General features: G+C 56.0%; 1 protein-coding gene across 2 annotated transcripts; it reads left to right on the forward strand.

The window, feature by feature from the left end:
* The first annotated feature begins 2,293 nt into the window (after positions 1-2,293).
* Positions 2,294-24,684, forward strand: NAPA (NSF attachment protein alpha). 2 transcript variants are annotated; one of them, XM_041745679.1, is made up of 11 exons: positions 2,294-2,530; positions 10,997-11,076; positions 13,639-13,755; positions 18,565-18,611; positions 19,827-19,904; positions 20,162-20,217; positions 20,326-20,410; positions 21,266-21,370; positions 22,448-22,516; positions 23,111-23,161; positions 23,912-24,684. In XM_041745679.1, exons 1-11 carry the CDS (start codon positions 2,433-2,435, stop codon positions 24,011-24,013), a joined length of 888 nt encoding a protein of 295 aa, XP_041601613.1. In that variant the 5' UTR covers positions 2,294-2,432; the 3' UTR covers positions 24,014-24,684. The 2 variants fall into 2 exon arrangements, with proteins under 2 accessions (XP_041601613.1, XP_041601614.1); XM_041745680.1 differs by lacking the exons at positions 2,294-2,530; positions 10,997-11,076; positions 18,565-18,611 and having other exon boundaries at positions 13,696-13,755.
* Positions 24,685-25,575: the final 891 nt, after the last annotated feature.

Below are 25,575 nucleotides of genomic sequence, written 5' to 3' on the forward strand. Positions count from 1 at the left end.
TTGATTCTAGGACCCCAGGATCATGACCTGAGCCAAAGGCAGATGCTCAACCACTGAGGCACCCAGGTGTCCTGAGAGCAAAGGTTTCTTGTGAATTACTCCCCCTTCCCCTTCAGCTAAATCCTGTCCTTACCCCCAGATAACAGTATTTTCTTACCCAGTCCTGGATTATTTGCATTCAAATTTCCTGGGAGTCCTGTAAGAAAATGCATATTCCTGTAGCCTGCCACAGACTTTCATAATTGGAATCATTGGCAGTAGGGGCCTAGAACTTGAATTTTTTAAAAGAAACTTTCTTAGTAGTTTTTAGATTTTTAGAAAAATTGTGAAAATGGTACCAAGAATTTCCATATACCCCCATATATTCTCTCATTGTTTTTAAAAAGCTGTATGTATGTATGTATTAATTTATTTATAAGAAAGAACTTGAGCAGGAGGAGGGACAGAGAGAAATCTTCAAGCCGACTTTGCACTGAGCAGGGAGCCTGGTAGGCTCAGTTCCAGGACCCTGATCATGAGCTGAGCCAAACCAAGAGTTAGACACTTAACTGAGCCAACCAGGTGGCACTCCCTCTATTAATATCTTAGATTCTGAGTGTGGTACATCTGTCACAATATTGATATACTATTAATTACAGTCCATACTTTATTCACATTTCCTTGTTTTTTTTTTTGTTTGTTTTTTGGGTTTTTTTGTTGTTGTTTTTAAGATTTATCTATTCATGATAGACACAGAGAGAGAGAGAGGCAGAGACCCAGGCAGAGGGAGAAGCAGGCACCATGCCGGGAGCCCAACACGGGACTCCATCCCGGGACTCCAGGATCATGCCCTGGGCCAAAGGCAGGTGCCAAACCGCTGAGCCACCCAGGGATCCCCACATTTCCTTAGTTTTTACCTAACATCTTCTGTTTCAGGATCCCACCCAGGACACCACATTACATTTAGGGGACATGTCTCCCTAGATTCCTCTTGCCTGTGACTGTTTCTCGGACTTGACATGTTTCTAATGAATTTGACAGTGTTGAGAAGTCCTGGTTAAGTGTTTTTGGAGAACGGGCTTCAAGTGGGGTTTTTCTGATGTCTTTTTGTGATTAGATGGGTAGAGGGTGGTGTCGGGAGCCATCCTCCACAGAGGAGAAGTGCCCTTCACATCACATTATTGAGAGCACATCCTGTCATCATGATTCCCCACTGTTGATATTAACCTCAGTCACCTGGCTATTTGTCAGGTTTCGCCCCTGGAAAGTCCTCCCATCCGCTTCCCATAGGCATGCTGAAGGAGCCCCTGTGTGGTCCACACTGAGGAGTGAGGAGCCCGCGTGCATTATTCAGAACACTTCTGCGTGAAATACTTGTCGATTCCCCCTATTTGTTCATTTATACCAGCATGGCCTCAGGGATATTTTTTACATTGGGTTATGCTCCAGGACTAGTTCATGGTGTTGCTCAAATGGTTCCGGCTGTGGCCATGGGGAGCTCTTTCCCTTGGCTCCTGCCTCTCTGACGGGCCCTACTATTTGTGTGTCTCTCACACACGCACTTCCTTTTTGGCACTACAAGATGCTCCAGGCTCATCCTGTGTAATTTCCTGCCCAAGCCTCAAACCAGGCATTTAATCAAGGAGCCCTGGTTCCTTTTATTGGAGAATGGTATTAAAAACAAAGATCTGGGCTCTGCGTGTCTGAATTTTTGACACGCGCTCTCCAGCCTTTTTAATCGCTCGGTGGTGGTTCCCGTCTGAGTACATTACTGGCCCGCCCAGTGCGGTTCCAGTGTCCGTCAGCAGAGGGCGCAGGAAAAGGCCGCGCTTCCCCCACCACTGACGCCTCTCCCGGCGAGGGACCGCGCGAGATAAGGAGTGGAGGCGGGCACAGCTTGGCGCAGGACACCTGTCAAACCCGGACGGGGGCGGGGCCTATCTTCCGGCCAGGGCCGGGAGCTGTCACGTGAGGGTCGGTGGTCAGCTGACTGGGGCGCAAGTTCCGCAGGGATGTTACCCTCCGAGCCGGAGGATGCTGCTGACTGGCGGAGCCGGAGCCAGACACTAGCACCTCGGGGCGAGTCTTTGGCGGTGGGAACTACGATTGGCTTATGCGAGTCACGTGGGACGTGGTGGAGCGCACCAGGAAGACTGGGGTGTCCTACACGGAAGTATGCGCAAGCGCTGAGGCATCGCGTCGCCGATTGGCGGCCGTGAGTCACCGGGCGGCGTGCGGGGGCTGGCGGGGGCGTGGCCAGGAGGGCGCGCGCCCCCTGCCCGGCCGCTGGTTGGCCGGCGCACATCACGTGGGGCGGGGCAGGGGGCGGTCCGCACCGGTGCGACGTCAACGCAGCCCGCTAAGCTCCCCCGACCTGTGCACCGAGGCCGGGCCTCGGCTGAGACCCCCGTCGGCCCGGGTGGGGCCGTTTGCTGAGCACGTTTGCGGCCGCCATGGACAACTCCGGGAAAGAAGCGGAGGCGATGGCGCTGCTGGCCGAGGCGGAGCGCAAAGTGAAGAACTCGCAGTCCTTCTTCTCAGGCCTCTTTGGGTGAGAAGCGCGCCGAGGGGTCAGCTGGGACCTACGCTGAGAGGACGGAGGAGTCATGGCCGGCAGCGGCGGAGGAGAGCCGCCGGGCTGGAGCCTAGAGGACGGGGGGACTCCGGGAGGAGGTTCCGTGGTCTGAAGGAGCAAGGGGCCAGGCGGCGGTAGCACGGTTGGAGGAGAGACTGTCTGAGGTGTGGGGAGGGCCCTGGACCGAGGGCGCCCAAACCGAAGGGGACCGGCCTGGGAGGGCAGCTGGATCGCGGAGCCTTCTAGAGTTCTGGGAGAGCCTGTGTGAAGGATCCCTCACGGGCACGGTGGGGCCTGGGACTGAGGGCATCTGCCCGACCGGTGACCTTTCCCAGGCGCTGCAGTGGATTTGCATGAGCTCTGGGCGGTGGGGGTGAGGGGGTCAGGGCTGAGGCCATCCTGGGGGTGAGGAGCCCAAGTCTGAGGGGTGTGACGGTGCCTGAGAGAAGCTGCATGGCCTGGAGAAAGGGCTCGGGCTTGAGGTGCTGGAGAACATTGCGGATTCTAACGCGGGTCCTCTGTGTTGGGCCACTGTACCAGTACCTGAAGTGGGTGGCTTAGAAACGACAGAAATTTGTCTCTAGCAGTTTTGGAGGCTGGAAGTCCAAGATGAGGGCGCTGGCAGATTTCGCATCTGGTGAGGGCCTGCTTTCTCACAGACGGGGCTTGTCACTGAGTTGTGGAAGAGGCGGTGGAAGGGGTAAACGGGCGCCCTGGAGTCTCTTTTATGAAGGCACTTGTCCTGGTCATGAGGGCTCTGCGTTGTGCCCTGATCGCTTCCCAAAGGCCCCCATCTCCTCATACCATCATCTTGGAGGTTAGGACCTGACACATGAATCTTGGGGGGACACAGTCCATAACGGGGTTACCTTTGGAGGGTTCCCACTTCCCTGTTAGGACCACAGCAGCTGGTGTGGGGGAGGGTGAAGGCACTGACAGGAGAAGTACCAGATAATATTTATTAAGTCCTCTGATTCTGAGTCAGACCCCGGCCAGGCACTTTACCTGTGTCTTTGCATTGAATCCTCACAGCATCCCTGTGAAGGTGGACAGGTCTACTTGCTTGGTTCCCCAGTAAGTGGGAGACGTGGGCCTGTCCGATCCCAGAGCTGCCTTGCTGCCACACTGATTTCTCCCTGAGGCTCATGTCCATTTCTGAACACTACACTTAGGAGGGATGTTGGCAGACTTGGGTGTCTTAGGAGGCTCCCACCCTAAACTCCCTCTCTCTCTCTGCCTGACCTGGCAGTTTTTCTCCAAACATTTGAAAGAAAGAGCAGGTATATTCATCCCAGTCCCTTCCAGCTCTAAAAGCAGTTGAGATGGTGCTGAGAGGGGAATGAGCAAGGGGAGAACAGAGGGCAGAGATACTGACCCGAGCCTGTCTGTCTGAGAGCGGGGAGTCTAGCAAGAGGTCAGCCCAGAGGACTCCTCATGGCCAGCAGCCACTCCTGGCACCTGCTCCCTTTGGAACTGGGGTTTCATGTGTTCAGCATTTCACAGCTGCCTTTTCTTAAGGCCCCCGGTGGCTTTGGGGACTGGAGAAGGGAGTGTTGGGGCTCAGCTTGTCCCTCATGCCTTTTCCTCTCCTTTTAGAAACCTCAGCAGTAGCATTGCAAATTGAGAGGTCCCTGGTCACGTTAGAGGGCCAAGTAGGATAGCCCCCACCTGGGATCCAGAGCAACCCTGTATCTTTGGATGTTACGGCCTTTTTTCTTCACCGTTTCTGGGAAGCCAGACACTAGAGGGCTTTGGGGCACCAGCAGCCCGCAAGGGAGGCGGTACCAGCCAGTTAGTAGATCAGAGCTCTGTGTACCTTCCCTCTGGTTCCTTCCTCCTCCCTCAAGTCCCCAGCCAGAGCACATGCACCTGGGGCGGGGAGCTGGGGGTGGGGGCAGTGGGGAGCAGCCCAGACTTCTCTCTGGAAACAAAAAGCTGCAAAGTTCCTGAGTGAAGTGTAGTGAAACCACAGAAATGGGAGGGGAAGCATGCTTCTTCCTGCTCCGAGGCTTCAGATGGATCCAGAAACTTCCCCACTGTGCCTCCTCTGGAATTATACAAGATTTAAACAGTGGTTGTGTTCCCTGGGGCTTGTCCTCGTCCCTGACACCTCCACCCTCTCCCCCTGCTCTCCCAGCTCCCCTGCCTAGCGAAATCCAAGATAAAAACTTCTTCCCGCTTGGATACCAATGTTAGTAGGAAGTTTTCTGCGTCTGTAAAATGAAAATCGTGGTAATACCTACTTCATGGAGTGGTTCTAAAAAGTAATGGAGAATGTGCTCATGAAGTGGGGGGCACACAGTGCCTGACCCTGGTAAGTGTTTAGGTACTTAACTATTATTATTAAGTCCCATTAGTGGAAGTTGAACGGGAGGCACTAGAACAATAGGGATGATAGGGTGTTCTGTAGACAAAGAGCTCGGAGCACATTCCTAAAGATTGAAAGGTGATAAATCAGTTCCTGTTTAAACTGTCTATAGGTACCAGCAACCCCCCAGGAGCCTTGGAGGCTGGCTTTGTGAGGGAAGAATTGATGCCCAGGTAGGGTGGGTGGGCCCTTAGCTAAGCGTGGTGTGGGAACCAGAGCTTCCAGCTCTGCTGAGAACTGCCTTCCACCTGCAGAGCATGCACTCAGCCCCATGGGTCTGTTTGCATTGGGCATTATGGTGACTCAGAGTGCCCTGCCAACTGCCAGGCTCTGCAGCTGAAAACTCTCGTGCCCCTCGCCCAGTCTCAGAGTGGAGTCTTTCCCGAGGGAATGCAAGCTTTTGGGGGTGCCCAGCCATCATTTTGCTGCAATCCCAGGGTTCTGCCTTTCTCGACGGTAGGGACTTTGCCACCTGGTTACAAAGAGCGTCCAGTGCTCCTGTTTGGGACAGGACAACTGAGAGCCACAGGTCTTCCAGAAGCAACTATTAAAAAAGGGAAACACGTTCAGTTCTAGGGCTGCAGTAAGGTCATCTTGTTGGGGTGCAGAGGGGCATCCGTAGGACAACTAGAGGAGTACCCACCTTGTCATTCACAGGCATGGCCCCTGCCATCCAGCTTACGGTCAGGAAGGCAGCAACCTGTAAATAAGCACTATCAGCAGAATGTAGTAAGGGGTGGGGGGTGGGGGCAGGTCAGAGGCCCAGAGCTCTGTGGATATCAGAGGAGGGTGCCACCTTGCCAACCTGGGGTAGGGAAGGAAAAGCCCACACTGCGATTGGAAATAGGTAAACAATTCTAGAATATGCTCTGTCAGCCTGACAGGAGCCAACCTGAACACCTGCCGTGTGATTGGCATGCTCCCAGATGCTACCTGCGGGATTGCAAGAGCCTCCGGCAGTCCCCACCAGGTATGGGAATCTTCCCCCAGTCACAGAGGGACCCGGGTCACAGAAGCCATGAGCCCACATTTTGAGTCCAGGCCTAACTACAGTCCTTGGTTTTTCCACCACCCCACGTGACTCTAGAATTCCCCTTGCCAGGTGGCCAGCAGCCCTCAGAGTGTGTTTCTCCTCCTTCACATAATAGCAAACGTTTGAGCACCTGCTCTGTTCTGTCCTCTGTGCCAGATATGTCATCTCTCATCCCCACAGGGCCTCTTCCCAGATCGGGTTCATTGTCTCCATTTTACAGATAAAGCAGCCGAGGCTCTGGGGTTGCTAGCCCAAGGTCACGCCATTGTCAAAGTGCCTGGAACTGATCTCAGCCCAGGTCCCCTGGCCCCCAAGTCGGCTCTGTTTCTGCTTCTTGCCTGTTAACAGGCATGTCACAAGAGTGTTCTGTGATGGTTGCAGAACTGGGCAGTTGGTGTGCAACAATTTTCTCGTCCTTTCATTCCTGGGGCCTGTGTGCACTGGGTGGGAGCCCAGGTCGTGCCCCACAGGAGCTCATACCCTTTAGGCCCAGGAGGACGGGGTGCACTGCACAGTGGGGGTGGAGGGTGGCGGAAGAGGGTGAATGGCTTAGCCTTGCAGGTGGGGCAGGAGGAGATGCCAAGGGATCCCGCAGCTCTGGCCCTGACAGCTCAATGCGGTCAGTGGCCGAGCAGGGCTGGTGGCCGCCTGCTCCCTGTGCCAGGTGGACCTTCCTGTTTTCTAACTGTTCCTTCTGCCTGAGGCACTGCTTGGAGCCTCTGGTGGGGGAACTGGTTTAAGGACTCCCTCCCTTGCCTAGAGGCAGCTCAGCAGGGCTCCAGCAGAGAGCAGCGTCTGCTCATCAGGTGAGGGAAATCTGCACAGCCTTGGCTGTTGGCTCTGTAGAGAGGAGGTGAGAGCGGGCAGGGACCCTGTCCACCTTCTCGCTTTCCAGAAGACCCTTGGACATGGGAAAGCAAGCCTCCCCCATCACTGAGTGAGTGAGACTCAAGGCAGAACTTAATCTCCAAGGCCTGAGTCCTGTCTCTGGGCCCTGCCGCTCCCTGGCAGCGTGAGTGTGGGCAAACCCCTTGACCCCACTGAGCCCCACTCTCTCCTCGGGGTAATACCCAGAGCGCTACTGTGAGGAAGCCTGCGCCTCCTACCAAGCCATTATAATCAAGTACAGGAGGTGTGTAGAGCAACATGAGAGACGGTAAGGGTGGGACAGGCCCTGGGATCCATTCTTCCCCATCCAGGACTCTGGCCAGAGAACCAGAGAAGCCCAAGGCGGTGGCTGTGGCACAGGAGGGACAGCGAAGGTCAAAGACCTAAAATGGGACTTCCTCTCTCCGCCCTGCCCTTTGAGGCCCTAGGAAAGTGCAGGTGGGCCGGGTGACCTGTTTCTGACAGCCAGGAAGTGCCCAGGGGGTGGAGGAAGGAGCGAGGGAGGCTGAGACTCTGCCCTGCAGACCCCCCTGGCCTGAGGCCCACTGAGCCCGTCTGTGCATTGCTGGCACTGCTCGCTCCTCTCCATATGGCAGTCGCTGGAGGTTGGTGGCTGTGCCTGGGAGCCCTGAGCCTGCTTCCTCCGCCTGGGGAGGGGGCAGAAAGCAGAGCTGAGTGGGTAATTATAGACAGCCGTGCACCAGGCTGGCCCAAACCAGTTCCCTCTATTCCCAGCGTGACTTGGTGCTGGAGCTGCGGGATGGGGAGAGCTAAGCAGAGGCAGCTGGGGAGGGGGGGGTGGTTATCAGCGGGGGAAGGGCAGTCAGCTGTCACCTATGTTGCCACTGGGCTCTTCAGGAGAGACAGGCCCAACTAGCTTTTCTGGATCTCCTGCAGGAGGCCTTGGAGGAGACCTGGTTTCTTCCCCCAAAGGGAGTTTGCCACTCTCTGATGAGTGCTCTGAGCCACCCTAACCTCAGGGACAAGGCCTGTAGGAAACTGCAGATTTACTGTGCAGGGAGGCAGCTTTGTAGAGCACCCGGAGCTGGGGACTTCTCCCTTCTGGGCACTCTCCCTGCCAGAAACCTCCCTGTTACATTACAACAGGGCCTCAGCCGTGGAGTCTCTTTTATAAAGGCACTTGTCCTGGTCATGAGGGCTCTGCGTCATGCTCTCATCGCTTCCCAAAGGCCTCCACCAGGGAGGTCTCCCGCCTGTCTCCAGCCTCATTTTCTACCCCTTCCCTGCATGGTAGCCAGCCTGCCAGCCGCTCTTCCTTGAACCTGAACCGGCCACACTTGTTTCTGTCCTAGGCTTTTTGCACCTGCTGTGACTGCTGTCTAGAATGCTCTTGCCTCTTTCCACAGGGAGCTCCTGAGTCATCTTTGAGGACCAAGCTTAAATCTTACATCCTCACTGTGGCAGCTTGCCGTGATCTGCCCATCCAGGGAGGCCCCTCCTCCCCCAATCCCTCTAGTGCTTACTCACTCTGAAATTTTCTTGCTGATTTCCTGTTTACTGAGGGCCAGGTCCTTCTCCTTGGTTTACTGCTATTATCTGCAGTGTCTGGCACATAATAAATGCTCACCTTTGTTTCCCAGGTGAGTAAGTGGCTGTGGGAATGGCTTCTGTTTCAGGATGGACCAATGACCCTGGGCAAGTCACTCATCCCCTCTGGGAACTCCACCTCCATCTCTAAAAGAAGAGGATGAAGTTCCAGAGATTCCCCTGTTGTCACTTGGCATGGAAATGGCCAGGACCCAAGTCCTGGGAGGAGGCAGGCCTGAGCAGACATTAATCCCTCTGGTTTTCCCACTACACAGTTAGAATCGTTGACCCAGTGCAGGGCTGGCGTAGGATCACAGAATTTCAGCCCGGCAGCTGACAGCCTTTGTGTTCTGTGTTCACTCTGTCCCACTGAGCTGAAACAAACCAGCTGGGGCTGACTCTGTTCATTGTTGATCACCCCGCTTTGGGCCTCTCAGTGGGACAAACCATTTCTGCTCATCCAGGAGTCTGAGTTTTGTTTTTTTTTTTTTTTTTTTTTTTTTTTCAGAGAATGGCTGAATCTGGCTAGAACCTTGTCATTCCCACAAAGAAGGGAATGATGAGCTAGGGGATCCACAGGATGGAGAGATAGGATATCGGTCTATGAACGCATCCATCTCCTTGAAGTCTGAGAACATTCTAGTGAAGGTCCCCTAGAGGATTTTGTTGGTAGGCCCTAAAGGCCCCTATGCCTGTGCAAGTCCCTCACCTCTCCAAGGCCAAGAGTGGGTTCAAAGAGGCCACTCCAAGCAGAGGTGCCCAGGCCAGCTGGGGTAAAGTTTGCCAGAGAAGACCCTGGGACCCAGCAGGGTGAGCGTGGGAGTGCATTCCTCAGGGGTCACTTCCTGTGGAATAGCAGAGGGTAGAGGAGGCAGCATCAGTGGAGCCCCAGAAGGTTCTAAAGAAGAACCTTACCTGGCAGTGATGTGGATTCAGAAGGCTGGGATTCCAGCCCTGGCCAGCCAGCTAGCCTGTCCTGGGGTATTTACCAACTGACACAGCCTGACTCAGAAGAGAGGTCACTGGCTGGCTGCTTTCCAAGCGGTGGGTTTAGATCAGCTTTTTCATCCCCAATTCACCTGAGCTTTCTGAATCACCTGAGGCCATTGTTTAAAAACCCTGATCCCAGGCCCCACCTGGACCTACTGAGCAAAATCTTCTGGGAGGGTGGCTTAGAGGTCTGACTTGATATTGTTAGCCAGGAACTCCTGTGATTCAGTGGAATAGACAGAAGGAAGGAGCATTGTGAACACAACTCCCAAAATTACCCTGGAGGCCCTCCACGGCCGCAGCTGGGGCTGGCTGGTTTCCAGGTCCAGTGGACATGGGTCGGGGGTGGGGGGGACAGGACCAATGATTTGTGTGGCTTTTTATTGGAAAATACCTCTCTTTTCTTCTCTTTCCACACAAAACACTGACATCAGTGAAGAGAATCTGAAATTCATTTGGAACTGAGCATGTGGGTTTTTTTCCTACTGGTTTATGTGGGCCATGGGATTTGGAACAATTGCAGAGACCACAGACCCCATGGGCTGAGGCGAGTTGATTATTGGACGTGGGAGGATAGAAATGTGGCTGAGACTCACAGACAAGGTGCTCATGAAGGGTCCCCCCAATTCAGGAAGAGCTTCATCTGCACCGCTTGGAGATCAGGAGGGCAGAATAAAGCCCAAACAGAATGCTCACTCACTCACTCTCTCTCTCTCTCTCTCTTTTTTTTTAAATATACGCCTCCGTATTTCTCAGGCCCCTACTCTTGCACAATAAGTTCTTTGAAGGTGGTTTTGCTATTTTAAATAATTCTGCACTGAACATCCTTACGACTTTTCTGATGCATTTCTCGGGGTAGATGGCTAGAAATGTAATTCTTTGCTGGACAACAGAACCAAATGTAAATCTTGATATTTAAAAGGATCTATATATGTACGTATTTTTGTATGTATTATATAAATATATTTTAGCAGATAGAAAATAAGAAAATTCAGACAGTACAAAGGAGGAGTGTATGGTGATGAAACCTTGTTTCTCATGCCTGGTCCCCAGTTTTGTAGACCCCACCTTGGAGAAAAAAGGTTGTGACTAGTTTTTTGCATATACCTGCTCTGTTCTGAGTTAGTAATGGCACCCTCATAGGGTTAAGGGGTCTTCCCTGAACAAATGCAGCATGCAGGGCACGGGATTCAGGGAGATGGACAAGGCATCCAGAGCTGAGTTCCTCCCTGAGGATGCTTTGCAACCTCTTGGGTGGGGTGGATTTGCAGAGATCCTGGAAACCAGCAGTCACTGAACAAAAGTGGAAGAGGCCATCAGAGACAGGACTCATGGGGAGATCAGGAAGGCTCCCCCACAACCATGCTGAGTCGGGGTGGCCCAGGCCTCCCCAGGGAGGGCCCCGGCACTCTGCATTCAGTGTGCCTTTGTGCAGAGGGAGCAGGGGGCCACGGGCTTGGTCTCCTCTGAGCCCTCAGCAGAGGCCTGAGCTGCAGCAGGCTTCACAAAGGCATGGGGGTGAGAATACGTCTCCCCTGTCACCGGGGGCAGAATGCTGGCTTGTTCATCACTACCAGACTCATGTGTTTCATCTCCTTTTCTCTTCTTTCCCCAGAGGCTCATCCAAAATAGAGGAAGCATGTGAGATCTACACCAGAGCAGCAAACATGTTCAAAATGGCCAAAAACTGGAGTGGTATGTGATCTCGGCTAGAACCCCTTTGTGCTCGTTTCTCCTCTTCCCTCAGCTTCCAGTCCTGAAGTCCTGGCTCATGGGCTACCCTTACAGCCCCCTGTCTGGCTACCCGTCAGCCTGCCATTGGCTCGCTTCGAGCCCATGGAGTTATTGTACCTGGGTCACGGGGTTTGACTAGAGGGCTCTAAGGGTAGGGATAAATAGGTTGTTGAATCCAGATAGCTCTTGGAGTGGTTTCTCCTTTAACTCAATGTCCGGTTTCCCCGGAAACTCCTATCTCGTGTTTTTATCAGCATCTGAATTCTGGGCCTGGGAAGCTATTCCAGTGTTCCAATAGTAACCTTAACCATTAACCATTTCTCGAGTGTTCCCCTAAGTGCTGAGCATGTGCTACTTGATTGAAGTAGAGTAGAAGATTGATTGCTTGTCACAGCAGCCCCATGAAGGGCACTGCAATTAGTTTGTTGGAAACTAAGTCTTGGTTCAGCCCTGTCCCTGAGGTGTCATGACTAGTAAGGGTCAAAACCAGAATTCAGAGAACAGAGGTCTGACTCTGGAGCAGGGTGCTTAACCTGCCCTTGTGTGGCTTCTTGACCTTTACAGCCAGAGTGACTTAGGTTCATGGCATGGCTTAGCCTGGCCACGTGGCCCTGGGGGAAGTTACTTGGGCTCTCCAAATCCAATCCCTCCTCAGTCCAACCACAGGGACAGCAGGAATCCCAGCCCTGTGGGGCTGTGGTATGGACTAGTGGAGATCCAGCGTCACCAGTGAGGGCAGCCAGCACTCAGTAGACCTGATGTCTGTGAGCTCCACATCCATCATGCCCGTTAGCGACACCACCTCCCGCTTTGGGATGGAAGGAAAAGCTCTCTCAGGACACTGGTCAGCAGATGAGCAAACTTAAGGAGCCAGCCATGAGGCGCCAGCCACAGCCTTCTGTGTGCTCTTGCTCCAACTAGGGGAGCACACATGGTGGCAATGTCATATTCTGCTGGAAGGGCCTCCATCCATCTGGAGGAGGGCATCCCAGGTCATATGCCTCCAGAGAAACTCACAACATATATTGGTGGGTGGAGTGTGACCAGAGTCATGGCTCCTCTGACCTGGCTGTGAGGCTGTGGTCGGACTCTGGCGAGGTTGGCGCTTGGCTGGCTCCACCAAGGAGAGGTGGGCAGGCAGGGATGGGCTCCTAGAGATCAGAGAAGCTGGAAGATCTAGAGGAGAGCTTTGAAAATCTAGCCCATCAGAGCTCATCGAGGCTGATCTCATTACGTTACCCTGCCTTGCACATCAGCAAGATTGGATCAAGGAAATCGAGCAGAGACAGGTTTGGGATCCAAGGAGGAACTTTCTTACCCAGAAGGAGACAAAGCCTGGAATGGGACCCTGGAGGCAGAGTCTGGAAGCCCAGGGTGAGACAGATTCTCCCCATTTTCTGAGAATGCTTTTGGTTTCCTGGAAATTGGAAGGGTTTTCCCTGAGCTGTCACCAAATACATTGTACACAAAGCCACACACCATGTGTAATTTCATGCTCCCAAACTAATAAGGTGCCAGCAGAGAAAGAATATTTCTTCATCACGTAGATGTCACTTTGCCCCTAAAATTCGGCACTTCCCCAGGCCCCAGCCATTCAAACAAAAGTGCTGGGCTGTTTTCTCATTTTTTTCCAGTGATGCTGCTTTTCTGGAAATTATGCTGTCACGTTTGAGCCCTTAAAAAATAAATCAGACATAATGGAAACTGGGCTGCTTTGTCTTCCTTACTCCTCTGAAGTTACAGGATGGGGCCAGGCGCTCTGGTCCCCTTCCAGCTTAGGAATTCTGTAATCCCAGTTCAGCTGGAGTAGGATGAAGGAAGCGTAACCTCAGGTGGAGACTGGCTGAGCCGGAAGTGGGTGTTGGAGCTTCCAGTTAGCACAGTCCTATCCCTGCTCTCCAGCCTTGGAAGAGGAGAGATGCCATCATCTCCTGCAAGCTGCAAGGCAGTATGGGAGGCAGACAGGTGACCCCAGTGGCTTGTGGCCAGTGCAGGATAACAGCATGCAGCTAGGCAAAGGACAGAAGAGGCTTCCCATGTGGTCTCCACCGGCCTCTGCCCGTGGGCACTTGTCCACATACACTGGAGTTCTTGCTGTCTCCTGGGGCCACTGCTGGGGTTAGCTGGGGATAGTATATATATCCTGCAGAGCTCTTGGCCCAGTCTGCCTTCTCCTTGGATCTTTAGAAGTGGGTGGCCCTGGAAAACTGGCAAAGGCTGGGATCAGGGCCATGGGATTTTAGCTGACCTCAGCCTGGCTCTCTCTATATATACATGGGGCTCAGGGGCTTCTCCTCAATGCTGCTTCCTCCTCCCTCCCGAGTCTACCTCATGGGTCTTCAGAAGTCTCAGTCCAGGGGCCAGGAAGCCTGAGGTTGAGGCCTTCACCACAGCTCACCCAGGCCAGCCGCTTCCTCACTCAGGCCCCACTGCATTCTAGAGAGCCACCCCCCAGAGCAGCGTCTGCATGGCTCCTGACAAGTGGAGCCCCACTCAGGCTGAGCTCACTGTTTTCTGTTCCAGCTGCCGGAAACGCTTTCTGCCAGGCAGCCCAGCTGCACCTGCAGCTCCAGAGCAAACATGACGCGGCCACCTGCTTTGTGGATGCTGGCAATGCCTTCAAGAAAGCTGACCCCCAAGGTGAGCCTCCAAGGGTCACTGGGGCCCTGGCTGCCCCCAGCACAGACATGACTGAACCCTCTCCTGGGAAGGCCTCGGGTTTCCGCGAGGCTCCAGTTTTCTCCAGGGGCCCAAAGCATACCAGAGGCTGGCAGGGAGACGCTTGTGCTTGAACTTCAGAATTGGCTCCCTTCCGGTTGGCATTTGCATCCCCGTTCCAAGCCTCTGCCGCCTCCCCCCCCCCCCCACCCCTACTTTGTGTGCGCAGCTGATGGCTTCCCTCCTGGAGCCTGGGAGCATTTGGGAGTGGGAGTTACATTGCAGACCCACCGCATGCCAAGGAGAGACGAAAATCTGTTCTGTTGTCAGAATTAACATGCAGAAGGGGGTGGGAGGGGGTTCTGAGACCAGCCAGGTAGGAGTTGCTGCCGAAAAAGGAGCGGAAATTATCCTAACCTGGCTTCCCTACACCCTGGTGGGGGGGGGGGGGGGGGGGGCGGGCGGTGGAGAATCAGAACAGAGCCCTGGATGGAGTTGCCAGAGAACAAGTTACTTAAAATGAGGAAGTGTTGGGGATAGAAGCCCAGTTTGGGACTGACTCATGGTGAGAAAACCATTTGTCCCACTGGGCTCGTCCTGAAGCAGAGGCACAGCCCAGTGGTACCAGAATTTTGGATTTCAGGGAGCTGGGATTTTCTTTTCTTTCTTTTTTTTTCTTTTTAATCTCTGTGCCAGACACAGGTTGCTGACTTTCTTAATTTTAGCAAGCCAAGATACTTTTTTTAGGAGACAATCTATTGTTACTATTCTCTTGTGAGAGAATAGGGAATAGGTGGAATGTCTTAAGAAAAAAAGAAAAAAGGAGATGCCTCATTTTGGAGTAAAGGGGCTGCCTTTCCCAAGACGACAGTTTACACCCAGGTCCAGAGGTGTTTGTAAGGCTTGGTGAACCCCAGTTCCCACCCCAGTGCTGGGGAATTGTTGGCAGATCTGTTACTACTACCAGGGACACGTAGTTCCCAGTCAGGGATTTGATCTCTGCAGACCAGATAATTTTTCTGTGTCCACAGACTTGACCAGTCACTGCCCTGGAGCTGAGTATCTCACAGAGGTTGGCCTGAGGGTCACATGGCGGGCCCAGGCTCGCCAAGAGCCAGAGGGGAGGCCCTGTGACCAGATGGGTCATGTGATGATGAGGACTCAGGGCAGCCTCGAGTCATCCAGGGATGTCTGTCCCCCCTCCCCCTGCCAACCAGCTTTCCCTTTGGTCCCTGGGGAGCTGGCACTTCCTGGAGATGCCACTGTAGCATCTGTGATGTTCAGCTGCTGCTCCAGAGTGACTGGAAGGACTCGTTTCTGGGGCAGGAGTTGATCGTCAGGCTTCATGACACATGCATGGCGCCCTTTGCTCTTTAAACAAAAACCCCAGCACTTCCCTTGGATGGGCCTCCACCCAGCGCCGCCGTGATGTTGTGCCTGTGATGTTGCGTCTATAGGTCCTTCAGTGGCTTTTGATCTGAGCTTTTTCGGCTGGAGGCAAGGCTCTGCAGGGGGTGTGTTGGATGCTGGGGCCTTGGGAAGGGCCGCAGCCCCATGCCTGGCCTCAGGAAGTGCAGAGCATGGCAGAGGTGTCCCATGCCAGTGAAAGCAGCAGTAGTTATGTCTGCTGACATGGCCATCGTGGGGCCCAGAGGCCAGCTTGGTTTCTCCAGGGATCAGCAAGCATGGTTTATTGCCCTGGGAGCTGAGGCACAGGGAGGGTGTGTTTGGGGTGGGAATTACCTTTCAGGGAGCAAGAGAAGCAGTGATGAGGAGGGGAGCCTAATTTGGGCCCAGCCCAGAGTGAGTACCTTAGCTGGAGTGCCAGGTTCTGGCAGGGAGGGGCACGGGAGCAGTGTCCCAGCACTGCTGCCTCACAGCCTCCCCACCCTAGTAATGGTTTGTGGGGCGTGTGGCTCCGCGTGATCTCCTAGTCTAGATGGAGCCCGTTCCCCTGTAACCTCAGGCAGTCACTTCATCTTTTGGGGCGTCCATGAACTGATCTGGTAAGGAAGAGACCACATGTGAGAAAAAGCACAGACCTGGCCAGCATGATACCTGGTATGTGATAAACATCTAGTGAGGGGTGGCTCTAGGCTCCCATCAGAGGCCTAACCTCCTCCCCTTGGCCATGTGTCTTGTGAAATGAAGCACAAGGGACCCACCTGGAACCCCTCCAGATTTCCCCCAGTGGGTGGCTAGCTCCCTAGGGCCTTGCTGGTCACCTCGGCCTCCTCAAAGACCTCTGTCCTGTGTCAGCACCTCCTACGGGAGTCCTGGAGGTCCCTCCCCACAAGAGGCAGCTGGTGCCCAGCCTGCACAGAAGGCCTGTCAGCGTGCTGTCTCTCTGTGAGTCTGCCCAGAATGGTGGACCAGGGGGTGGCCTGCCCTGGTGGCTGGAAGGGAAGGCGGGGGCGTGATGCACATAGCTGTTGGTGATTCCCCTGTTTCCCCACCACTGCCAGCCGCTCTGGAGGGACTCAGGCCAGGGAGGCCCCTTACCCCAGCCACCTGAGAGCCAGGCCCAAGGCTGTGCATGTCTGCATTATTGGGTGCCTACTGAGTACCAGACATGGCAGCAGCTTTTTTTAACCCATTTCTCTTGTTTGCTTCTTCAGTCTGTCCGGTTGTACCCAGAAGGGCTGAGTCCCAGGCTTGATGTGGGAAACCGCAGCTGGACCCAGAGGCCACTAGAGCACAGTGGAGGGTGGGGAGAGGGCCCTGGGTTGCAAGGGTCCCAACTTCTGGTGTGCCTAAGCCAGCGCCTTCCCCCACTCTAGACCACAGCACCACCAGCCCCCCAGCCTGGGCTAGATCTTGTCCAGGGGAGCTCTGGCCACTCATCCTCCAGGTCCCAGGACTGAAGGGACCTGACTGAAGATGAGCCAGTCATATCCAGTGTGTCAGCAGCTTGTCTGCCAGCACTTGCTGGGGTGTCAGCTGGCAGCCTGCCACTTTCAGGGACAGGTATCCCCGAGCCAGGAGCAGGTGTGAAGGGGACTTAACCCCATGAATCCATGTTGCCACCTGGGGGTGAGCCTTCTGCCCCCTACCACTCCAAGGGCCATGCCTTGTTGACAGCACTCCAGCGCCAGCACCAGCAGGCCTGGGGCAGCAGCTGTGGGGGAGCCTGTCCTACCAGAAGAGCTCACAGCCTTTCTCCCCTTCCTGGGCTGCTCCTCTCACCGGGAGCAACCTGTGCCACCTCTGAACATATGCGCAGGTTCCAGGTTGGGCTCCCTGGTATTCCAGAAGAGGGAGCCGGTGAGTCTCCCTGTTGGCCACAGGCACCCCCTGGTGTGGAGAATGGAGCAGGGGTGAGACTTGCAGAGCTGGCTCCCTGCAGCCCAGTGGGCTAGCTCCTTATCAGTTAGCGTCGTGTTACAACCAACTGATTGCTGGTTCCTGAGTTCAGAAATGCTCTGTTTCAAAATATGTTGCGTGTGTTCAAGCGAGACTACTTCCGGCCATAATTTTTTTCTGTGTTCTCTGCCTTTTCTGTGACTCTGCCTCCTTTTTGGCCTTGTTTTCTTCTTTGGTGCCCCGGGCTTCCAACTGTCTGCCCCAGAACCTTGACAGAATGGTGTACATTCTCTGAATCTTCCTGGCATCCTCAGAGGCCTTTCAGAATCAGACCAAACCTGTGAGCCCTCCCTCCCCCAGAGCACTGCTGTGAGATACTCACCTTGCACATGTAAATTGGGGGGGGGGGGGTGCTTTGTGGACTCCCTGAAGGTACAGCCACAGGTCTGAGGCTGAGAGCCTCTGTTCACATATCCCCCACCCCACTCTACTGAGTCTCAGGTAGTGAGTTATTTAGCACCATAAGAGCAGGCACTAGGTTCGGCCCTCCTTGGCCTCTACCCAGTAGGCCCAGCTGACTAGGGGTCATCCTGGATGGCAGGATGAACTTCTAGCTCCACCCCACCTCAGAGCCCACATCCTGGGTCTGTCCAGGCTCTCTGTCCTCTTTCCCACACCTCCCCCCACACCTTTTCCTCTGAGATGCATTTAAAAAAATCTACCCTGAGAGCTCATCTCTGTCTGCTAGAAAATGCCTCCCACTCATGCTGCTCTCTCCTCCAAATAACGTGTCAAAAGAATAAAAAAGCCATCCCCAAATTTAAGGTCTTGGGAGAGGTAGTACGACAAAGGTAGCTGAATATCTCCCCTTGTGGGCCTTCCTGGTGTTTGCTGTGTTGGGGGTCCTATGGTTTGAGGAGCAGACGAGTGGCGGGCAAGAATCAGTGATGGAGAATCTAGCTGAAGGGGCCTGGGTATCATGGCATCCAGCCCCCTCCTGCCATGGACAGAGGCCAGGCAGGTGCAGGGGACATGGCTGACACAGGATCCTGCAGTGACACAGTGGAACTTGGGCCTTCTAGCTTGGCCACCTCCGATCCCACCTCTCCCCCTCTCCAGCACCACTTGTGGAGAGCAGGGCCTTAGTGGGCCTGGCTCAGAACGCCCACGGGAGGCTGGCCGTGAGCCTGTGGTTCTGTCCCTGGGGCTGCTGGGAAGGTGGTGGCATTGTGGCAGCCCTGAGGGAGAGGACAGCCCTCGGCAAGTCAGGGTCTACACAGTCCATTTCTCTGAGCACACTACCTGGGACTTGAGGATCCCCTTCACCTCCCCTCCCAGCCATGACACCACAGCCCCGGCAGCTCCGTGTGCCTGGTGTTCTCTGCAGGCCACCGAGCACCTGCCCTGCCACCACCTCCTGTCCTGGCTTCTGCTGAGATGACTTCTCTTCCTCATTTCTCTTCCTTGCCTCCCTTTTTCTCTCCCCAGAGGCCATTAACTGTTTGATGAGAGCGATCGAGATCTACACAGACATGGTAAGGGTCGCTGCCTGTCCTGTCCTGCTTCCTGCCCCACCATATTGCTCCAGCCTGCCCTCCCCAACCCTGGCACGAAGAGCAGGTAGGAAGGGGTGTGAGAGTGGAGGGAGTCTGCTCACCTGGGTTCTGGCAGCCCAGGGTTGGCTCAGCCCCTGCCCTGCCCCAGGGAACATCCCCATGACAGGAGAGGCCCAGAGGCGCCTCTGCCCGGGAGCCAGGACCAGGGACCAAGACGAAGCTCAGGCTCCTGTCCATTCTTGCTGCTTGTCTCTTCAGGCCCCTTCTCCAGGCGGGAACACAGTCCCACCCCCTGACAGACCCCGGGCAATATTGAAATATTGTAGTGAGCACAGTGATAGCCACTACCATCTGTTGAACCCGACATTGTCAGCTGAGTGGTTTAATCCTCCCCTTCGATAGCCCTGCGGGGTGGGGTCCGTCCTCCATGTGACAGAAAAGGGGGGCCCAGACGAGTGATGTGACTTGCCCAGGGACACATGCCCACAAGCAAAAGTTGCTGAGACCCAAAACTAGGCCTTGCCAGGCTCAGAGCTTTGCCCTTTCCTGATGTCCCTCGGCAGGGGCAAGGGCTGTGGAGCAGCCCTGCGTGCCGAGTGGGCAGCCTGGCACCTGGACACCCACTGGGTAGAGGCTGGGGGGCTCAGCCCCTCTGGAAGCTAGAGGCCTCCTTGGGGAGAGCCATCGTGTCAGTGTCAGCTGGGGGTTGGCCTGTCAGTGGGGCGGCCTCCATGGCCACATTGGGGGCAAGGGGAGGCTTAGAAAGGCTGTCCCCTCCGCAGTAGGGATACCTGGGCTGTCAGCCTGGTTTCTCCAGAGTGTTTACAGGTGATTCTAGGCTGGTCTTTCCCCCTCTCTGGGCCATCTGTCAGATGCTTCCCCAGGCCCTCCGCCTGGTACCTGGGCCCCATTACCTCTGGCATTGCCTCGTCGACCTGTATCCCTGTGGACAGGAGAAACCCGGAGGCTGAATGTGGAGGGGCGTGACTAAGGTCACCCCATCAGGGCTCAGTGAAGCTTCCCATTGGACGCCTGTGCCCCTCAGCCTCCCGGTACCCTCTTGTACACGCCTCATTCGTGTGACTGAGGTGCAGGAACCCACTGGCTTTGGGGGCCCAGAAGAACAAGGAGGGGCAAGTGGGACGCTGAGGACATTACTCCATCAAAAAGGGCCCCTTCCTGTGTCCCACCCAGGGCCGGTTCACGATTGCGGCCAAGCACCACATCTCCATTGCTGAGATCTATGAGACGGAGCTGGTGGACATCGAGAAGGTGAGTGGCAGTCGGTGGCCCTGCCTGGCTGACAGTGGGGGAGGACTGCAGCAGCCTGTCCCCTCAGACTGGGGCTCGTCTGTCTGCTCTGTCCACCTGGGGCATCCTCTGGTGTCTGAGTACCAGAAAGTGGGTGTGGCGCACCAGCAGAACTTGGGTAGAGGGCTCCCGCTGTGGCCCAGGCAGGACCGGCCCTGTGGTGCACCAAGGTCACATTGCCACCTCCTCACCCCCTGCCTCTCCCCGTGTCTCCCCAGGCCATCGCCCACTATGAGCAGTCTGCAGACTACTACAAAGGAGAGGAGTCCAACAGGTACCGGCTGTGGGCACCCTTCCCCCTTCCCTATACCCCCCCCCACCCCACCCCTTAGCCCCCAGGCCGGCCACCACTGACCTCTGTCTCCTCCGCCCACCCCTACAGCTCAGCCAACAAGTGCCTGCTGAAGGTGGCTGGCTATGCCGCACAGCTGGAGCAGTATCAGAAGGCCATTGACATTTATGAGCAGGTGGGGACAGCCAGGGCTCTGGGGGAGGGCCCTGCACCCCATCATCTGCACAGTGCTCCCTCCCTCCCCCTGGCCGCCTCTCCCCTCCCCTCCATCACCATCCTGGCACTCCCCTTGTCCTCACTGGCTAAACAGTTCACCGCCCACAGCCCCACAGGGAGTCCCCACCCTCTCCCTGTATGCTTCTCACAGAAAGCTTTCTGGGGGAGCCTAGGGGCCCAGAGGGAGTGGGAAGAGAATCCTTGAGGCCTGGGGTAGCCAGAGGGAGCTGAGGAGCCCGCAGGGAAGGGTCAGAAAGCTCGTCCTTCACACACCATGGGAGTGACAAGGAGGGAGCATCATGTGGGGGCGCAGACTCCCCTGGGCTGTGTGGGGAAGGCTGGGCGGGCCAGGCCGTCCTGGTGGGTTCAGCTTGGCCAAGAGAAAGGCAGGCAGCTGGCCTCGGAGGAGTAGGGGGCGGGTGCCACCTCTCATGTTCCCGCAGCCTGCCGCCCCTCTGCCCACCGACGTGCCAGCCTCCTGTGGGGCCTGACAGCGGAGCCGCCTCCTCCCCACCTCCTCCCCACCGTCTCAGGGGGTGGGGGGAGTCCACAGACACCTGGCTTTGGCCCTGTGACAGCACTCGCCCCCTGCCATACCCTGGTCTTTGGCTACCCACACACCACTGGCTGACTTCCTGGGGCTGGTCCTTGGCCTCCCTGCCCTTCGGGTCCTGGGTTGATGGGGCTTCATCCGGGACACAGATGAGGCTCCCAGCCGCCGCCCCCCCCCCCCCCCCCCCCCCGGTGCCTCGCAGTGACCCTGGCCCTCTGGCTGCCTGCCCAAGCTTATAGTGCCACCACCACACCTCCACAGGTAGGGACCAATGCCATGGACAGCCCCCTCCTCAAGTACAGCGCCAAGGACTACTTCTTCAAGGCGGCCCTCTGTCACTTCTGCATCGACATGCTCAATGCCAAGGTGAGCTGGGGCCCAGTCGGACCACCCAGAGCGTCCCCTACCTCCCAGTGACCACCGTGGTGCACCATGTTTATCACTAGATCCCTTAATAGGGATGAGCCCTCCCTCATGTCCAGCACCTGCCTGTCAGCTGTGGGCAGGAAATGCTTGTTCTCACCGATGTGCTCCTGTCCCAGGTGTCACCTGCCCAGTGTCTGTAGCTTTTGAGTTTATCCACCTTCTCACTTACTTGGTGCCAGTGAGGGAGAGCACACTTTGAGTTTTTGCTGATCCCTAGAGGTCAACACCACTGTCACCTGTTCTACAGATGATGACACTGAGGCTAAGACACAGGGACCCTTATTCAAGGTCACATGGCTGGATTCCAGATCTTTCTGACTCCCAGTGTCATGATTTGAACCATAGTTTGCGTGTCCACACCACCCCTTTTCAGGGCTGTTTGGCAAGACAGGGGTGAGTGGTGGATGAGGGGGTGGGGAACTGCTGGGGGCGGGGAGCTGGAGTCTTCCAGGGTTCCACATTTCCTGGGGTCTCCAGTTGTCCTGCCCTCCGCCACATGGAGTGTCTGAGCCCCACCACCACCCCTGCTCCTGCTGCATGTAAGAGCTCGCTCAGGCTCGGCCTCAGGCTGGTTCGCATCCCTGCCCCCATATACCCTGTGCCCTGAGCAAATCTTTCAGAATGGGGGTCAGTCATTCCACCTTCCCTGGGTCCACATGATGGTTAAATGTAAGAAGTACCCAGAAGTACCCAGCCCTGCCATGTAGGATGTATTCATAGGAGGCAGCTGTCATTAGCGCCCTGCCCTGGGCACTGGCCTAGGAGCCCCTCCCCACGCTTCCTCCACACAAGCTGTCTCTGCAGCCAGGTTTGGCCAAGTACAGCCCCAGGGAAGTACCCTCCAGGCACAGAGCCAGGTGACACTGGGGGAGGGGGAGGGAGAGGGGCGCAGAGCACTGCCTGGGGCCAGGTGTCTCAGATCCCCTTGGCTGTCAGGCCAGTGGCTCCAGTGGCCCGTCTTCATTAGCTTGTCCCCTTCCTTCCTTCCTTCTTTTTTTCCACCCTCATGATGTCCAGCTCGCTGTGCAGAAGTATGAGGAGCTGTTCCCCGCATTCTCTGGTTCCCGGGAGTGCATGCTGATGAAAGTGAGTGCTGGGTGCTCAGCACCCTCTCCCCACCCTTTCCCTGCCTCTGGGCCTGGAGACTCAGCCAGGACTTTGGGGCAGAGGACACCTGGAGTCTTAGGTTCTCCTTACCTAGCGTAATCACCAACTAGGGAGGGTTCTTTTTTTTTTTTAATTTTTATTTTTATTTATTTATGATAGACATAGAGAGAGAAAGAGAGGCAGAGACACAGGCAGAGGGAGAAGCAGGCTCCATGCCGGGAGCCTGACATGGGACTCGATCCCAGGACTCCAGGACTTCGCCCTAGGCCAAAGGCAGGCGCAAAACCGCTGAGCCACCCAGGGATCCCCACTAGGGAGGGTTCTTAAGGGTCTTTTGTTTTTGTTTCGTTTTTCCCTCTTCTCCCATTTGGGCCTCTGTTCTCTTTCAATGAGAGAAGGTTCAGGTGGTGATGGAGGTAGGGGCAGACCTAGGAGGCTCTTGAATGCACCCCGGCAGGGCTGCAAACCGCCCCTCCTCCCTCCCAGCACAGGAGCCCCCAGCCCACATCCCCCGATGGTGTGTGAGGGCCAACCTTGGCCCCTAACCCCTGCCTGCCTGCCATCTTCTTGCAGAAATTGTTAGATGCCCATGAGGAGCAGAACATCGACAGCTACACCGAGGCGGTGAGTAGACTGGCGGAAGGGGGGGGGGGGCAGGATGGAGGGAGGCCCCCTGCTGAGACATGCTCTCCCCGCTCTCCCCGTGAATCCCACCCTTTCTTGCCTGGCCCTGGCTGTGAATTCCTTTCTCCTGTCAGCCCAGAATCCTCAAAGGGAGCCCCAGAGATACAGGAGGTGTTCCCCCTGTATTAGAAACCCCCCCTTGGAGGCAGAGCTGGGAGGCAGACCCGTGTTCATCTATCTGTTCCTGAAGGCCAAGTCCTTTGCCCCATTCAAAGTGCATCTAGGCTGCATCTGTCAAGTGTGTCTCCCGGGTACCCCTCAAGAACCCTGTACCACCCACGATAGCAGAGATCAAAGTCCCTCTGGTCCACCCTGCCCCAGACAGTGGGCAGGACATCGGGAAGCTCAGCCATGGAGAAGAGAGAAGTGGGGCCACAGCAGGGTGACAAGGTGCAAGTTCTCTCTTTGACCTCCTTCCCCGTGGCACTTGGAACAGGCCCTCCCATCTCCAGGACTGTTTCCCACCCAGAAAACAAGGAAGCTGGACCATTTTATGCTGAGCATCTTTTTCTTTTTCCCCAAGGCAGCCTTAGAGGGAGCACCTCTCCCTTCGCTCCTCCTGAAGGAGGCTGGCTGGGACACATCTAGAGAATTTGGGGACCAGAAACTCGGACTGGGGACAAGGAGGGAGCCAGGCCCAGGTGTGGGACCAGCCCCCCTGTCACTTTCCCTCCCCTCCACATGTCACAGGTGAAGGAGTATGACACCATCTCCCGGCTGGACCAGTGGCTCACCACCATGCTGCTTCGCATCAAGAAGACGATCCAGGGGGATGAGGAGGACCTGCGCTAAGCCCCACCCAGCCCCCTGGCACCTGTCTTCCTGCCCTGTCTTCTCTACCCCCGCGCCCCTCCAGCGCGTGAGCCCAGAGAGAGAGGTGGGGCCGAGACCTTGGCTGTGAGACCTTCCTTCCCTCCCCGTAGAGGAGTCTCCCCAAGACACAGTGCGGGCTCAGCCCTGCTTCGGGGCTCCTGAGGCCGGCCGGGCCTGCTGGCTGGACAGACCCCTCCTCTGTTCTTGCTGCATCCCTCACCTCCTGCCCGTTTATTTAAGCCCCCCAAAGATGCCCCTTATCCATCCCGAAACACAGAACCTGACACAGACCTACTTGCTGTGGGTGCTGCCAGGGGTGGGGGTCAGCACCTGGTCCCCCGTCTCCTGAGCAGCCGAGGCGTGAGGCTGGCTTTGGTCTTGCCCACTTGTCCTCCAGCCCAGCTCCGAGCACATGTAGCCACTGAGATTTGCTCTCACCTCAGGGGTGGGCTCCTTCCCCTCCAGTGCCAGGAACCACCACCCACCCCCAGCCTCCTGCAGCCTTGACCTCTCAGGATAGACCCCAGGCCCTGGAGCTCAGAGGGTCACCCCTGTACCCACCCCTCCATCTGCTCCTTCCCTAGTGCTTTGAGGTTTTGTGGTTAGAAGCTGCAGCTGGCCTAAGGAAGAAAATAAAAAAGAACACTTTGCATGAGTCTCTCTTTCTCCTCACGTCTGCTGCCCCCTTCTCCCTTAAGGGCTGCTGTCCTGTCTTCCTGTCCCTCCTGGTCCCCACTTGGGGCTCCAGGCACACTGTGGGAAAGAAGAGGGGGAGCATGACTGGGAGACAGGGCTGTGTCAGAGGCCCTGGGGATGGGTGGCTTGGGGAGGAGTCACGGGCTTGAGAGTTTGGGAGTGCCTGGCTTGATCCAGTGGCATCTGGGTTCTGCAGGCCTCGGTTTCCAACAGTGGGATGGTGGGTGGCAGTACCAGCCCTCAGCCAGCTGGAGAATAGAGGGTAACCACAGTGGTGGGGAAGGAGGATGGCAGAGGGCTGCTGAACCTCACGACCTCCCCTCATGTCCACGCTTCCCTGGAGGGAGGGTTGAAAGCCCCAGTGGCATTTGTTCTGGGTGTCCCAGGACAAGGGAGGAAATGACTTAGTTGAACAGGGCACAAAGTCCAAGTGGGCATGTCAAGTGGAAGAGGGCATGACAGGAAGGAGCCCACTGCCTGGGAAAGGTGGACAAGAACCACCTGCCACCTCCACATTGCCTCAATGTAGGCTTGCATGGAGGTGAGCAATCTGATGTGTGTGCTATGCCGGGCACTGGGATGTGGCAGGGGGACAGAACATCCAGAGCACAGAGCCACCCCAGGATGGGATCTCAGGAAGCAAGGGTGGGTGGGCAGGATGCAGAGGAAGGGCCACCTGGGAGACCAGGTCAGGCTCCTGGAAGAGGTACTCTAGACTAGATTCTGGAAGATCTAGAGAGGTTCAAGTTCACCATGTCAAGAAAGAATGGACTACGGCACTGTGCCCTGTCTGGTCCCCTGCATCTCCTCCCACAGCTTCAGTGGATGGATTGATGATGGCTGCC

The sequence above is a fragment of the Vulpes lagopus genome, chromosome 2, assembly GCF_018345385.1.
Source record: "Vulpes lagopus strain Blue_001 chromosome 2, ASM1834538v1, whole genome shotgun sequence".
In the NCBI taxonomy this organism is placed as follows: Eukaryota; Metazoa; Chordata; class Mammalia; order Carnivora; family Canidae; genus Vulpes; species Vulpes lagopus.